The 16,919-nt window shown below is 31.5% G+C and overlaps 1 protein-coding gene across 2 annotated transcripts in view; it reads right to left on the bottom strand.

Annotated features, from left to right (window-relative positions):
- Positions 1 to 200: 200 nt before the first annotated feature.
- LOC119579293 (GTP-binding protein 1-like) overlaps positions 201 to 16,919 on the bottom strand; it is a 17,828-nt gene continuing 1,109 nt past the window's right edge. The window contains exons 2-14 of one of the 2 annotated variants that reach the window (XM_037927052.1): positions 12,745 to 13,097; positions 12,384 to 12,495; positions 11,566 to 11,746; positions 11,070 to 11,248; positions 10,743 to 10,906; positions 9,507 to 9,745; positions 9,237 to 9,381; positions 8,701 to 8,961; positions 8,201 to 8,392; positions 7,466 to 7,579; positions 5,302 to 5,358; positions 2,885 to 2,979; positions 201 to 1,339 (exon numbers count right to left, since the gene is read on the bottom strand). In XM_037927052.1, coding sequence (XP_037782980.1) covers positions 1,210 to 1,339; positions 2,885 to 2,979; positions 5,302 to 5,358; positions 7,466 to 7,579; positions 8,201 to 8,392; positions 8,701 to 8,961; positions 9,237 to 9,381; positions 9,507 to 9,745; positions 10,743 to 10,906; positions 11,070 to 11,248; positions 11,566 to 11,746; positions 12,384 to 12,495; positions 12,745 to 12,849 — 1,974 coding nt within the window. In that variant the 5' untranslated portion in view covers positions 12,850 to 13,097 and the 3' untranslated portion in view covers positions 201 to 1,209. The remainder of the gene's footprint in view (positions 1,340 to 2,884; positions 2,980 to 5,301; positions 5,359 to 7,465; positions 7,580 to 8,200; positions 8,393 to 8,700; positions 8,962 to 9,236; positions 9,382 to 9,506; positions 9,746 to 10,742; positions 10,907 to 11,069; positions 11,249 to 11,565; positions 11,747 to 12,383; positions 12,496 to 12,744; positions 13,098 to 16,919) is intronic. The other variant, XM_037927053.1, reaches the window with a different exon arrangement.

Below are 16,919 nucleotides of genomic sequence, written 5' to 3' on the forward strand. Positions count from 1 at the left end.
ATAAGTCAAGAGTAACTGCCCAAACTTATCTTTTTCATTCTTTTCTCCTTCCATTTCTCTTTACACCTTCCTTAATAATGGAGAACATCTCTAGCCAACTTCAAACCTTGGGCTATCACCCCCTTCAAGTGCTTCACAGAGAAAAGGCAAAAGGATCAAAGGAAGAGGGAGGGAGGCATGGAATAAGAAATAAGAAACAATTTATGCACATGTATATATTGCAAATAAAATATACAATTTTGGAAACAATATGACTACAAACACATTTAAAATATATTTTTTATATTTAGTTACATAATTTAACAACCATGAAGTTGAGGTATCTAAAGCTATCAAGAAAGGTACCACACAAACTTGGAGGAATACATGAATATATAATGTACGCAAAGCCATTAACTGCTGTTGACTTTATTAAAAACTCATACTATCAAGATGTTTCCTCAGATCAAAAAAAGGAAGTAAACACTCAGACATTTTGCCTATTTCCTACTGTGGTTACATCAAACCTTATCACAGCTTTCCAACTACCATATTTATGTCTTCCTTTTAAATCTAAACTTAGCATTAAAGTGAGAAATACTGTCTAGTCAGTCATGGAACTGATTATTTTCACTGATCACCAAGAAGGGATATAATCAATCATAGGAAATCATAAAAAAAAAAATTCAGAAAGATTCAATCAACATTACAGTCTTCTCATTCTTCTTGAAAGTTACTATGTATATGTTTTGCCATTCATTGTAATTTTCACCCATTCCCTTCTGTTTCCTTCATTTAGTGTAAACATGTGGGTTTGGATAGTTACTTAAAACAAACTTTGCCATCTTTAAAAACATTTCAAAACTAAAGTTTCCATTTCAAATAAATTTGCATTTATCAACTACCTATATAAATTAAAGGAACATACCACTGAAAATGTCATAAAGATAAAATATACTGTATTCACATACTTCCATTTACAAAATACTTTAGATCCAAATATTTCTTTTTACAAAATAAGAAAGTAAAACTGGAAGTCAGAAACACACCTAAGTATCCTATTTAATGACATTAAGCTTCCAAATTAACTATGGAAAAATAAATTGTACATATATGAGTGTTACTGCAATCTTCACACTGGCAATGGCACAGTTTCTGTTGATGTTACTGAAGCTTGTGGCGGTGGTGTTGCAGGCGCTGGCACTGTGAAAAGACTCCTAAGCCTAACATTCACACTGGGGCAGCAGGCTGGGGTAAAGGAGTGGTGGTAGCTGCAGAAGCAGTTGGAGAAGCAGGAGCTGCATTTGACGTTCCTTGGGGTACAGGTACCTGAGTTCCTGTGATGCCACTGCCACGTGACCTAGAAAATGATCATGAATTTTTTATCCTTTAGCTTTCAACCACTTTTTTCCCCACCCCCTTCCATCATGATCAAGAAAAAATAATCAGACATCACATACACCTATTATACGAAGTTGTGGATTTTGACTTAATTCACCTTCTCTTATTGGTGATTTTCCATGTTATGTTTCTAGTAACTTTTGGGATATATCAATCACAGGCTTTCTATAATACTTATATTCTTTGTACAGACTTACATACATATTCATATCATTATTGTTACAGTCAAGGTACATATACGACAGGTAGCATCACTTCAATTCAGACTACTGAACTCAAAAAATGAAATTGACTTCCCCTGTTTATGGTATGGAACACTTTGTTACTAGAAACAAAATAAGTTGAATTTTTGTTTTACTTATTGTAATTCTAACAATATTGAGTCAATAATACAAATAATTATGCATCTAGCTATATCTAATATTTCAAGGTGCACCCTCAATTAGCTCCACCCCTCTTTTCACCTATTATTTTGTTAGATTTATGTTAAAGTGTTTTTTTCAATATATTTTCTTTAAAAATGGTTCAGTAACAAAAAGGAAAGAAGAAAGAAAGAAAGAAAAGGAAAAAAAGTTAATATTTGCAATAAATGAAAGCAAAGAGGCAGGGTTTACTAAGTTTCCACCTAAAATTTTCATTGATAGAGTGGTAATAACTGCACTAAAGTATTTTGGACCTAGGTAACAGTAACCACAAATATAAATGGAAAATTTTGGTGTTAAGGGATTGGTTAAACTGTGAAAAGAACTATTGTTCCAGCAGTAACCCTTGGGTGTTCATCAAACCCTATACATATTTACTCAAAGCAGCTCCTTTTCAATTTCTTTTTGTTTAAGCAATGATACTTATTCCATAAAGCTTCCTGCAGTCTAGTTTTCAATACGAGAGAAGTTGCAATGTCTGAATTGCAGAGTAAAGACACTTTGGTGTTCTATTAGTCACATGTATTTGTTTTGACTCCAGAATTATGTATATCCTATTTCATGGGCCTATTTTAGAAAAAAATGGGAATTATGGTCCCAATGCATGCCCTTCACATTTCTGCTTTCCCACATTAGCAGTGACCTGCCAAGGTATATTGTGTAGGCTTAAGTCAGAGGAGAGACAACTTCTTTTGATTATATCTTATTGTCATCATATGGGACTATTTCAACGTGGCTGTGTGGTTCAGTGGTAGTGTTCTTGTCTGGCAATCTTGTAGATCTGCATTCCAAACCCTGCACTGCTAACAGATGGTAACCCTGACCGTTCCTTGTACAAAAGGAGTAATTTTGAAGCAAAATAAACAGACAGACATAATTTGACTGAAGTCACAAGAGCCTGTCACACCAAACCCTAAATCATTATCATTATTAGTGTAACTGCACCTTAAGCATAGTAATGAAACCAATGATTATGCACTTGCAGCTGTAATACATAAGCTATGATGATTGCTCCATATGTAATGATCATTGTTCATGATAGCACTTTTTTTTTTTTCTTTGAATGTGTCTACTAGACTCACCTATGTTTGCCTCCTCGTCGTCCTCGCTGCTTCTTGTTGCCTGTGTAGTTCATACCTCCAAGACCTGACTGGTGTAAGCTTCCATCACCACCAGCCTATGACCAGAGGGAAGATTCAAATTAGTTTTGCATCAGAAATAAGCTAATATTACTAAATAAATAGAAAGTGCATTAGTAAAAATATTAAACCTCCATAAGTAATAGCAAACTACTGAAAGCTATGAAAAATCATAGTATTAACTTCAGTAGTAAATGCAAACAACAAACTAGCAAAAGTAATTGTTCAGATAGTAATGGTCATAATGTCCAAACATTATTAGCAGAAGTAGCTGTTAGTTGTGTGAATGTAAGTACAGGCAGTGGATGAAGAAGTGGTTAAGATAATGTTTGTGGTGGTGGCAGTCACAACAATTGTGCTATTGCTATATCAGCACAAAAAATGTAGTAGAAGTTACAGCAACAGAAAAAAACATGATAGCTATAGTATTTATCATTTCAGTATTCAGGCATAGCTATAACAATGAAAGAGATTGGAGAAAGAGAGGCAAAGCACTAGAGAGACCAAAGAAATGGAAGAGAGAACACAGAAGGAAAGAGAGAGAGAGAGAGAGAGAGAGAGAGAGAGAGAGAGAGAGAGAGAGAGAGAGAGAGAGAGAGAGGGAGGGGGAGGGAGGGAGGAGGGAGGAGGGAGGGAGAGAGAGAGAGAGAGAGAGAGAGAGAGGGAATAGAAAGAGAGAGAGAGAGAGAGAGAGCAGAGAGAGAGAACAGAGAGAAAGAGAGAGAACAGAGAGAAAGAGAGAGAACAGAGAGAAAGAGAGAGGAGACAGGAGAAAGAGAGAGGAGACAGGAGAAAGAGAGAGAGAGAGAGAGAGAGAGGGAGAGAGAGAGAGAGGGAGAGAGAGAAGAGAGAAGAGAGAGAGAGAGAGAGAGAGAGAAGAGAGAGAGAAGAGAGAAAGAGAGAGATGAGAGAGAGAGAGAGAGAGAGAGAGAGAGAGAGAGAGAGAGAGAACAGAGAGAAAGAGAGAGAGAGAGAGAGAGAAGAAAAGGAAAGCTAGAGAGAGGACATAGGAGCAGCATACCAAGAGAAAGCAGGTGAGAAGTAACTTTAGAGAGAAAAATACAAGAAAGGCAAGAGGGAGAAGTGACATTTGCATTGGTATCATAGTGCTGTTATATGTCCAGTATGAATTGTACAAATAATGCATAGTCATAATTCTTCTGATACTTATAATTTTATCTGACTCTCCTGCTCCCTGTCTGTCTGTTTGTCTGTCAGTCTGTGTGTCTCATTCTCATACAATACCATGATCCACATATTCTCAAGAGCCTGACATGATTAAATAGTCACCAATATACTTGCTGCAGAAAAAAATACAACTGCATGAAATCATGTAATAAAATGTACATTGGAGAGATCAATAAGGGAAATAAGGATGCAGTATCAATAAATAATAGTATCATTATTTAAACATTCTAAAATTTAAATATATCTATGAGCAACAAATCAAAATGGAAATAAGATTGTGGTTTCATAAAGAACCATGCATCTAATTCAATCCTTATGGCTGCTGAAAAATAATGTGAAAAGAGAAACCACATTCTTAATGCAACACCCTATTGAAATCACATCAATATAAATACACTTACAAAAGTGTTGGTATATAAAGCACTTGAAAGCAAAGACACCTTTCCTACATCAGTTTGGGAAGAATCTTTTACTTACTGAAGAAGCTTTCATTATGTAATGCTTTGCACAAGAAATTTTAATTAACTGGAGTATGCCAACATAGTAGTTCATTCAGTCACATGATACATAAGTCTATGAAGTATGCAGGACCTGAGATACAATAAAAATATCTCACAAAGGTGGTAAACCAAACAAAAGTTTACTTCTAACAACAAAAGGGGACAACTTTCACATTTTGGAGATTAAAACGACCAAAAGCTCAATGTGCACTTCATGCTGTCTGCTGGAAAAGGTATGGAGGACAACAAGATGAAGTATAAATGAGACAAATAAATTATTTCTGACTGAATAATTCACCCTGTCTTGTGAAACTCATTTGATTCCACTCATACCTTCCTCAACAACTAACTTAATGAATCCTATTCATGCTGTCTGCTCCCTTAGAGAACATGGGAGAGAAAAAAGGACACTATACTACTCTTACGTAAACTTGGCATGGTGCAAAAATGCTTCCTTTCTATACGTATCTCATTCTATCACAAGAAATGCACTTGCAATTTCTAATTAGGTGAACTTTCCCAAAATTTATTGCAATCAAATATTCATACCATCATGCCCAGTTAGCGTATATAAGAATACAATTATATGTGGACTACTGTGCTATCTGATGGAACATGAGAGAGAAAAAGAGAAAAGAGGATAATAATTGAATGTTGGCTATCCTTCCTAACCTGTTTGTCATGCAGAATGCCCTGGGGATGATGGCCTGCCTCAACTCCCTCAAGAGTCTACAGGGCAAATGCAGGCCATCAAGAGACAAAAAAGGAATTATCACACGAACAGAACTACCATTTTTACAACATAACACAAATAGAACAATCACATAAAATGTATCTGTTATTTCTTTCACAATCAAACAGAAATCAATACACAAAATACACCTTGGAATTCAATTATCTTAAAACAAAGTGAACCATCACACTAAAAATCTATTTTCATCATCATTCACTTTTAAAACAAATGGAATCCTCTAAAACATAGACACACACAGACACAGACACAGACACAGGCAGGCAGACACACACACACACACACACACACACACACACACACACACACACACAGGCAGGCAGACACACACACAGGCAGGCAGGCAGACACACACACACAGCAGGCAGACACACACACACAGGCAGGCAGACACACACACACAGGCAGGCAGACACACACACACAGCAGGCAGGCACACACACAGGCAGGCAGGCACACACACAGACAGACACACACACACACACACTCCCTTCCACCTATTATAGATGATGTCTTTCTTGCCTCTTAAAATGTCTTTATATTTTTCATTTAAACTCAATGCCACTGGGAAAATGCTGTGCTCATTTTTAATTTTTTTGTAAAATATCATAGATGGCTCTGCTAGTGCTTAGCCACAAAGGAGTCAACTAGTAGACCCTATGACCTTACCTGATTTCACCTTTCCTTGAATTGGATTTTTTTTTTTTATTACTAATGCTGTGAATATCAAAGATGATATTTTTATTAAAGACATTAGAACTATAATGTTATTGACATTAGTAACAGCAATATAGAATGTAAAATATTTTCAAAAATCAAGGACAGGCAAGACAGACAGGCTTGTAATTAGCTCATTGGTGACAGTACAAGTGCAGCCATCTATGTGTAAAAACAATCAATAAACTAAACTCGCAGTGGACACAGCATGTACGTATATGTCATGCCTGTCAGACATGGGTTAAAAAATACAAAAAAATTGGCAGAAGAAAATAAAATATGAAAATAACTTTTTAAAAAAGAGGAGTTTGTGAAGACTGATATAAGAAATGATTAGAAGAAATTGATGATGAAGGGAGGAGGAGGAGGAGGAAGAGGAAGAAGAAGAAAAAAAAATGCAGATATAAGAGTAAAAATGTAATGAAGGCAAAAAAAAAAAAAACATATCATCATTAATAGTAGTAGCAGAAGAAGATGAATAAAGGGAAGTAGAAGACAAGGAAATGAAGAAAGAAGAGGAAAAGGAAGAGGAATAGGAGGAAGATAATAAAGAAAGAGAAGGAGCTACAAAAAGTAGATGGTAAAGACCATAAAACTGTATGAAAAAAGGTTTAAAAATTGCCAAAACCAATTTTAACATTCTCTTACCTGTATTTCTTACTTATGCACCTTTTATGGCTAAAAGGTGCTTCAGTATCTATTTTACTCTTTATTAACCAAAATCATAATTTTGCAAAATTTGCAAATATCCATCATTAGCTATTTACATATATCTTTTAAGAGACTGTAATAGCCAATGAAAACTATGCAAGGGAGACAAGGGAAACAAGAAACAAAAAAATATAAATAACCGGACAAAAAGGTCTAGTTAGGTTTGTTAGGTTAACCCGATAGCTCCTGGTAAATCTACTGTTTATTGTAGTTTTATTTTGTGAATTTTGATTGCACACAAATATCTCTACAAATGCTCACCCAACAAGGAGTCAATCAACAGGCCCTATATGAACTCGTCTGATTTCCAGGTCCTTGATTTTTTTTTATGTTATTAACATTTATATTGTTATTGTTATTACTGACATTATGATTTTAATAATATTATTAACAAATCTATTAGCAATAGAAAAAAAAAAAAATCTTTCCAAAAATCAAGGATAAGGGTAAACAGGTGAGACAGGTAAGAGTAGTAACTGACTAAGTACCTGTGGAGCCACTTGTATGTATACAAGTATAATCTAAAGTCACAATGGATATGGCATGTATGTACATGTCATCCCAACATCAATCAATTAAATGAAGTTATTGTTCTGTTAGATTCAGAGAGATTAAGTCAAGACTATGAATTAAAATCAACATAATGAATCCCCTTACCTGCTTAACCATTTTCATGATCTTATGGTTGTTCTTTTGGTTCTGTAGTGATGCCATCTTTGGTATGACCTCCAACACTCTCCCCACAGCTTTCGTACGACCTTCACGGAACACCTGACAAAATTTTCATTGTCACAATTATGATTTCCTGTTTATCACAGTCTGCAAATTTATACAGAAGTGTATGTGTATATGTTAGTGTGTATTTTTGTCTCCAACCATTTGCATATGCTAGTAAACATGTTCAAAAAAATTCATAATAATTGGACAATCTAAATCAATCTAAAGTGCAACTATCATGAAAATTTTAAATAAAAAGTAAGTGTTATCAAAAAGAAATTCCTAGAATATTTAAATTTTTCACAAAAGTAAAGTTTTCTCAAGCAGGGCCCTTTCTAACCTATTGGTATAATGGATTGCCACCATATTCTGCTTACTCCATATTTTTACTAATATTCTGAGGGTATTTTGTAGATATATACATAATATATAAGTATTTCCCTAATTTTTGGACTGCTTTAAAAATAATATGTAGTCTGTTTAGGTTCTTAACAACTCTAGAGCACATGAATATAAAATCTAATAGAAACATTGCAATATACTCCAACCACAATCATTATCAATGTATTCAAGAAATATTACAAGCTATATATACTGGACATTTGTACATTAGAACAAACTGAGATTAGAGATATTCTGAAAAAGGTAAAACATTCAACATCCAGATACACTCACCATTTTTAGATTATTCTTCAAGTATTCAGGATGTTTAATAAATCTAAAGTGGACGACAGCCTTATCTCCAGTTCTTAAACATTCCTTGTCCATGGCAATGATTGAGGCAGTCTGCCTGACAGAGCCAACGTGAACCATTGCTTGGTATTTGGTGCTGATTGTTGTTGGATGGTGAAGCACCAAGATTTCTCCCTGGAAAATTGTAATATTTCTATTACTAATTTCTTAATTAAGTATCATGCTGTGACCACAGCGGCTCAGACATGAACCTACCGTTAAAAGAAGAAGAATTTCTTAAGCAGAAAAATAATATCAAAGTTAAAGGCAATAACTAATATCTACAGGACATGATTTAATAAATGATAAGATGCATTTATCTTGCTTAAACTGGCAAAGAAGATAATTTGCATCCAAATACATTTTCATATATTAAGCATGGAGTGATATGATGCAGGGGAACATAGGCAATTAGGAAGGAATAACATCATCTGAATCCTCACCTTAAACTCCCAGCAAGAAGTAGGATTTAGAGATGGATCAACTAACACTTGGCCTTTCCGAACCTCACCAATCTTGATCTTTTTAAGAGCAAATGATGCAGTCTGTCCCCCTCGCACCTCACGCACTGGCATTCGCTTACGGTGAATGGACTTTATTGGCATAGGAATAAAATCCCCCAAGCCATTGGGCCCAAGAAGGAGTGTGTCATTAACCCGAATAACACCTTTCATGCATGTTCCAGATACCACAACACCTACACCCTGCAAAAGGCATGAAAGGTAGTTAAACATGACTGCTACTAAGCTTCCAAGCATTGTTCAATATACAAAAGACTTGTAACATAAACTCACTTTCATAGAACTCTTTTAAAAATACTGGTTATAATTAAATCACTTAACAAATAAATATATAGAGACATTCAGGAAAACAATATGCATATAAATGATAATATATCAAAAAAAAAAAATAAGAATACTTTTTAATACTTCAATAATCCTGCAGTTGTAGTCCTACTAGCAAAACCTTCTCCACTTACAGGCACTTGGTAGGTGTCATCAATTTGGAACTGTGCAGGTTCATTGTCATTCTGTGGTGTTCTTGAGGAGAGGAGATTCAAGAACATTGTCAAAAGATCCAAGTTCTCTCCATTCACATTTGAGACTTGGAAGATGGGACATAATCTGCAACAACAATCTTGCATCTGAGAGAAAAGCTTGGATATTTTATATAATTATATCATTGAAGTCTTAATGATCGCTCATATTTTGATTTATATATATACATATAAAAAGAAAGGAAGTACTACCTCTCTGAAACAAAATTAGTAGCTGAAACGACCACATCCTCTGCATTTCGAACCAAAAGTGGAACCTTTCGACAACCAACACTCTTGAGAATTTTGTGAAGTAATTTGAGAGTGTCTTGTAGAACATTAGGGGGACACATATCAATCTTGGTTACCACAACAAAGACAGGCACATTGAGGGCCAAGGCAAGGCCTAAGTGCTCTTTGGTCATCCCTACAATACCTGCATTTGCTCCAACCTGTCAGAAATATAAGAATTTTATCACAAATTTTATTTTTCATATATATGTACGTACATGTGCATGTATATGAATAAGTATATACATATGCTTATGTATGTGCATATGTACTTACACATACATACATGCATATATAATATGTATACACACACACGCACGCACGCATATATATATATATATATATATATATATATATATATATATATTATATATAAATATATATATATATATATATATACATATATATACATATATATACATATATATACATATAGATACAAAATATATACATATATATATATATATATACATATTTCTAGACATATATCTATATATCTATATATATATATATTATAATGTATATATGTATTATATATAATACTATATATATATATATTTTATATACAATATATATATATCTAAAATATAATATATATATATATATTATATATAGACTATATATATATATATATATATATATATATATATATAATATATATTATATATATATATATAATATATATATATAATATATTATATATATATATATATATTATATTATATTTAAATAATTTAATTATATATATATATAAATATATATATATAAAAATATATATATATATATATTTATATATATACATATATATATATACATATATATATATATATATATATATATATAATATATTATATAATATATATATATATATATATATAGATATATATATATATATATATATATATATATATATATATGGATGTATGTGTATGTATGTATGTATGTATGTAAAGTTAAAGCTGTTCTGAGCAGATGATTAGACAAAACAGCTGCAACAGACACTATATTTTATATAATTATCAGGTTTACATTTTGGGTAAATACTGCTTTTATGCCTCAATTAGTCTCCCACTGGCTAACCATACCATCCACTCTTCATTCTTATTGTTTTTGTTTTTTTTTCTTCCTTTCCCCTTCTGCTTTACCCACTCTACTCACCATCAACATTGTGAAGTCTGGCAAGTGGCCAGTCATACCAAATACTGTTGTCTTGAGATAGCGTTCGTGACCTGCCAAGTCAATGAAAGTTATCACTTTGCTTGATGCTTCACAGATCTTTACCCAATCTAAGTGACCATGGTCTGGCTTGTTGACAACCTTTCCTGCAAGCAAAGGTTGATTTCAATTCAGTGGATCATAAAAAAATATCCACACCTGCACAAATACACAAAATGCAAATAAATACAAACAGCAGACTCATAACTCTCATGTTAATCAGTATATGCTCTCTGCACATTTGCTAGAAATACTTCTGCTTTGACCTACCTTGACTGTCAAACCCAAGAATGTCATTCCCCACTGATGAAGTTCGACCTGTTTCCATCTCATGCTTGTGTCGAAACAATTTCATACGTGCCGTTCCTCTGCCATTATCTAATTCTCCGTGGGTTAAGACACCTAACAGGGTTGATTTTCCTGCATCTACATTGCCAACTACAGCCACTCTGTGTAACATGGAAAGAAATTAACAAATAAAAGTGAATCTAGTAATATATAAAAGTGGTTTGTGTTTGCAAATACCCCTTTATTTCCTGTTTGTAACATCATCTGACTACACATGTCTTCAGCACAACAACAGCTCTAATAAACATTTATTAAGAATTATCTACAATTGTGTGTCTTTCATAATGATTATTAATCATCTATTCACTTCCACTAATTGCTAAAAGATTATAAGTTTTTCAACAATTATATTACTTATGAAATACATCCCCTTTTCTAAATTTATCATAAAAAGGATCCTGTGTCTGCCAAAGACTACCTGACTTCCATAAAATCCTCAGCATCTGCCTTCTTTCTGACCAGATATTGTCCCTGAGTGCCAGTTTTGTTCTTCTTCTCACGCAGGAGGACACAGTCAGCATCCAAGGTGTCGGCCAGGGACTTGAGGGTGGCAACTGAGGCTTCATACTCCTCCTCTGCTAAGCCACTCACAGAGTCATCTGAGGGTATAATGGTAACCATGATTTACAGGCTAGTATGTACTCATCTTTGCTACATCTTTTATCTAAACATGCATCTAATTTTCTTATTTTATCTATTTATTATTATTTTTTTGTGTGTGTGATATTGATAGAAGGAAATTACATTTCAATGACATTATCACTGTAATGGTTGCTGCTCTTACAAAAGCATTCATTTTTCTTCTTAATCAGTAGGCTTAATGGTGTTCTAATTGCATGATTATATAATTTACCAAAACATATTTCTTTGTTTTACAAATAGTGAAGAGATGAATTCAGGACAATACATTAATAGTAGATTAGTAAAAAACACATGGTAATCAATCATTCAAATAATAGAATTTTAGTACAACTGTCTTACTGTTCAGATGCAAAATAAGTTCTAGAAACTAATTCAGCCCTTTATGTACTAAAAATGACAAAAACAAAACAAACGAACATTGAATAATACATATGTGAATGAATATGAAAATACCATCAAGTGAAAAAATAAAAACAAAATGGAATAATAACCACAGATAGTGGTAAAAAGAAAAAGAAGAAAAAATAAAAAGAAAGAAAAAAGAAAGAAAGAAAGAAAGAAAATCAGACAATATACACAAGGACAGACACCAACCTGCCCCAACCCCAACATCAAAAAGTGTTTCCCCATTTCCATCGCAGATCTTCTCTTGTAAATGCAGCCTCAGATGATCAAAAACTTCATTGTCTGGGCTAATCAGCATATTCTGTAACAAGAATGGAGTTTAGAGAGAGAGAGAGAGAGAGAGAGAGAGAGAGAGAGAGAGAGAGAGAGAGAGAGAGAGAGAGAGAGAGAGAGAGAGAGAGAGAGAGAGAGAGAGAGAGAAAGAGAGAGAGAGAGAGAGACAAATACCTTAAAATTACTTATCCAACTACATATAGAAAAAATATATAAAAGGCAGCAGTGTTATGAAATTAAAAGACAAAAATGTCTTGATGTTCCTCAAGTACAATACCTTCAAGAGCACAAAGTTTTCTCGGGGAGTTTCTGGTAATATCACCTCTGTCTGCTCTGTGTTTGGTGACTGGGGTGATGACACCTGGTTTTTGTTCTCAGCCATCTTGAATTTTTTTTCCTTTTTTTCAAATATCCAAGAACTGATTTGCACTAAATTTTGTACTCTAAATCAGTTTGTCTCTGGCAAGGATTCAGATATACATAAAAAAAAATAATACACAAACCACCAAGATTCACTTATGTGTAGGCGCTCATTTACACACTAATAATGGTAATGGTGGTAATATTGTTCTTTCAAAAGCTTGGCTGATCACAAACATAGGCCTATGAAGATACTCGGGACTGCTAAGCCTGAAAAAGAAAAAAGGATTTTAGCATACATCCTCTGAAAACAGGGTACAGTAAACCTTATTAATGATATTTTTGACAAAAGAAGGAAAAAAAGTCAGCAAAGAAAGTAGTAGTAGTGGTAGTTGTAGTTGTAGTTGTAGTAGTAGTAGTAGTAGTAACAATAATAATAATATTAATATCCATATCAATATCAATACCAATATCAATATCAATATCAATGTCAATAATAATAATAATAATAATAATAATAATAATAATAATAATAGAATTAGAATTAGAATTAGAATAAAAATAAAAATAAAAATCAATATTAATATTAATATTATTAATATCAATATCAATATCAATATCAATATCAATATTAATATTATTAATATCAATATCAATATCAATATCAATATCAATATCAATATCAATAATAATAATAATAATAATAATAATAATAATAATAATAATAATAATAACAAATAACAATAAACAGTATCATATAGAAAAAAGCAATAGAAAATAAAAATAACAATAACAATACTAAAAATAATGATAATAGTAAGAGTAAGAGTAATATTAATAGTAAGAGTAATAATAATAATAATAATAATAATAAAACAGTAATAACAGTAATAGTAATAAAAACAATATAAAAAAAATAATAACAAAAATAATAACAATAATAATAATAATAATAGCAACAACAACAATAATAAAAATAATGATAATAATAACAACAACAACAAATAACAGCAAAAGCAATAATAATAAGCAGCAGATCTCCAGAAAATTCCATGGAGAGAAAGAGAGAAAAAAGATACTCCTTTCTCCCTCTTTCACCCTGTACCTTCTACCTTTTGCCTCTCTGTTCTGTTTTTCTTTCCTTCTCCCTCTAACTTTCCCATTTCCTTTCCCAAAGGGTTGGCTGATCAGTGTTTTAAGTCAAGATTTATATCAAATGATTTTTTTTTTCTGATTTAAATCAAAATTTACTTCTGCCCAAAGGAACATGGAATTTAGAGGAAAAGGAACATGGAATTTAGAGGAAAAATATGAAAACAAATGCATAATTACACCTGCTCTATATATTTCTGTGGAATGCAACCTCCTTTTACAAAGCAACAAAAATTTCCACATTCCATTAAAAATTAAATCAAAGGGTTTTACTTATAATGAACTGTACTTGCTTCTGAGAAGTAGAATACTAAAGCACTTCCTTTTACAATACAGCACTCCCAAAAATCAACATGCTATTAAAAAAAGGAAATCTAAGAGGTTTACCTATAATGAACTGTATTTATATCCTGAAGTAATCAATTTAAAAAAGAAAATTCAAAATTATTATAGCCTGTATTTAAAAAAAGCACACTAAATTTATACTATGAAAACAGTCTTTTTTGAAAAGTGGTTCATAAACCACAAAATATAAATTTGTTGAAATTGAAAATTGAATTCTTTAAAAAATAAAGTTTTAATTTATAATTCTTATGACAATAAAGTTGGTTCTCTTATGCATCCCAAGCATTAGTATCATCAAATCTATCTATTTTGTGTGCATTCATGATTTTAAACAAAAACACCAGTTTGCTGTTTTTTTTTACCATCAGCCGGTTCCTTAGTTTTGAATGCACAATACCGTAACTTGAAAAAACTCTCAACCCCAAAAGATGATGCCACTGCAGACAGTAGTTATTGTGAGCTGAAATTACATCACTATCGAACACATTTGAATCTGACCTCCACCATTCAACAGATGACATACACTTGGTCACAGAATCGCTAAACCTAATTGCATGAAAAGGAGCCGATTTATTTCAAGATGATTGGGACAAGTGAGGGAAACTTTCCATTGGCATAGTCACTGCATTTATTCACTTCTGCACTAAGCAGTTTTCCTTGAAAGCAAGGTTGAATCAATAAGGTAATAATATAGAAGATAATCATCATACCTAAAAATAATGTAAATAAACAAGAAATAACAATGATAGCAGTAATAGTGATATTTGTAATAATAAAAATATTGATACCACTTATGTCAATAAACTAGTAGCAATAAGAGAATTAAAAATTGATACAAAACAATAATAAGATAATGAAAATGCTGATGCTGCAAATAATCAAAAAAAAAAAAATAAAGAAAAATAAATAAATAAATAAATAAATAAATAAATAAATAAATAAATAAATAAATAAAAAAAGAATAAAAAATAAAAAAATAAATAATAATAATAATAATAATAATAATAATAATAATAATATATAAATAAATAAAAAATAACATCAATACTATTCATAATAACAGTAATAAATAAAATTCAATAACAATAATAATAATAATAACGATGATGATGATGATGATGATGATGATGATGATGATGATGATGATGATGATGATTGATGATGATGATGATTGATGATGATGATGATGATTGATGATGATGATGATTGATGATGATGATGATGATGATGATGATGATGATGATGATGATGATTGATGATGATGATGATGATGATGATGATGATGATGATGATGATGATGATGATTGATGATGATGATGATGATAGATTGAAAGATAGATGATTGAATGATGATGAGATGATGATGATAGATGATGATAGATAGCAACAACAAATAATAATAATAATAATAATAATAATAATAATAATAATAATAATAATAAAAATAATAATAATAATAATAATAATAATAATAATAACAATAATAATAATAATAATAATAATAACAATAATGACAATAATAAAAATAATAAGATAATCTATAGTAATCCTAACAGCAATTATGATAATAACAATAAAACAATAATAACAATAATGACAATAATAATAGTAATAACAACAACAACAACAACAACAACAATAATAATAATAATAATAATAATAACAACAATAAGAATAATAATAATAATAATAACAATAACATAATAATAATATTAATAATGATCAAAATCATTATAATACAATGCAAAAAAACAATAATAATATAATAAATAACAATAAAGATTATAATGAACTATGACAAAAATAGTAATGACAATAACTTCATCAACACCATCTTAATTATTTGATTATTCCTATTAGTACAGAATAAATAAATGAAAAACTGTGGATAAGATAAGAAAAAAAATTAAATGAAAGTGATCTCTATGATAATTTGGGGCCTATTCCTGCATTTAAAATACAAAACAGACAGTGAATATCCAATAAGTCCTGCACAGATTTCCTACTATATATTTGTTTCTCAGGTTGTCCCAGTTTGCTCTGCATCTATCAGAGGTTCAAAAGCCTGTAGGCTGATTGCTGATTAAGTAACTATCACAAAACAAACTCATACCATAGCATGTGTATCATAAAAACATCTTTTCAATATACAATTAAAATACCAATATAATTAACACTCTAATGGCAATATCTAATCATAATAATTCATCTTCACCTTTAGTGGCTGAATGGCTTAACAGTAGGATATTTACTATCCTGAGTATATATGAGTCAAGACAGAAAAGACTGCCTATAATTATACACTATGCAGATTAGACCTTAAGCATGAGAAAATCTGTGAATGTGTAAAAAGACAAGAGAGAAAATGAGGAAGAAAGTACATGAGTGAGTAAGCATAAGTTAGTAAGTATCAATGTATACTACAAAAAATAAGTGAATAAGCAAGTATGAGTAGGTGAGTATGGATGACCAAATAACAGTGAGAATGTAATGTAGTAATGAGAAAAGTGAATGTAGTGTAAACAAGTGAGAGTGAGAGTGAATGACAGTATATGAGTAGGTAAACATTAAAGTATGACTGAATATGAGAATTTG

The sequence above is a fragment of the Penaeus monodon genome, chromosome 12 (genome assembly GCF_015228065.2).
Source record: "Penaeus monodon isolate SGIC_2016 chromosome 12, NSTDA_Pmon_1, whole genome shotgun sequence".
Lineage (NCBI taxonomy): Eukaryota > Metazoa > Arthropoda > Malacostraca > Decapoda > Penaeidae > Penaeus > Penaeus monodon.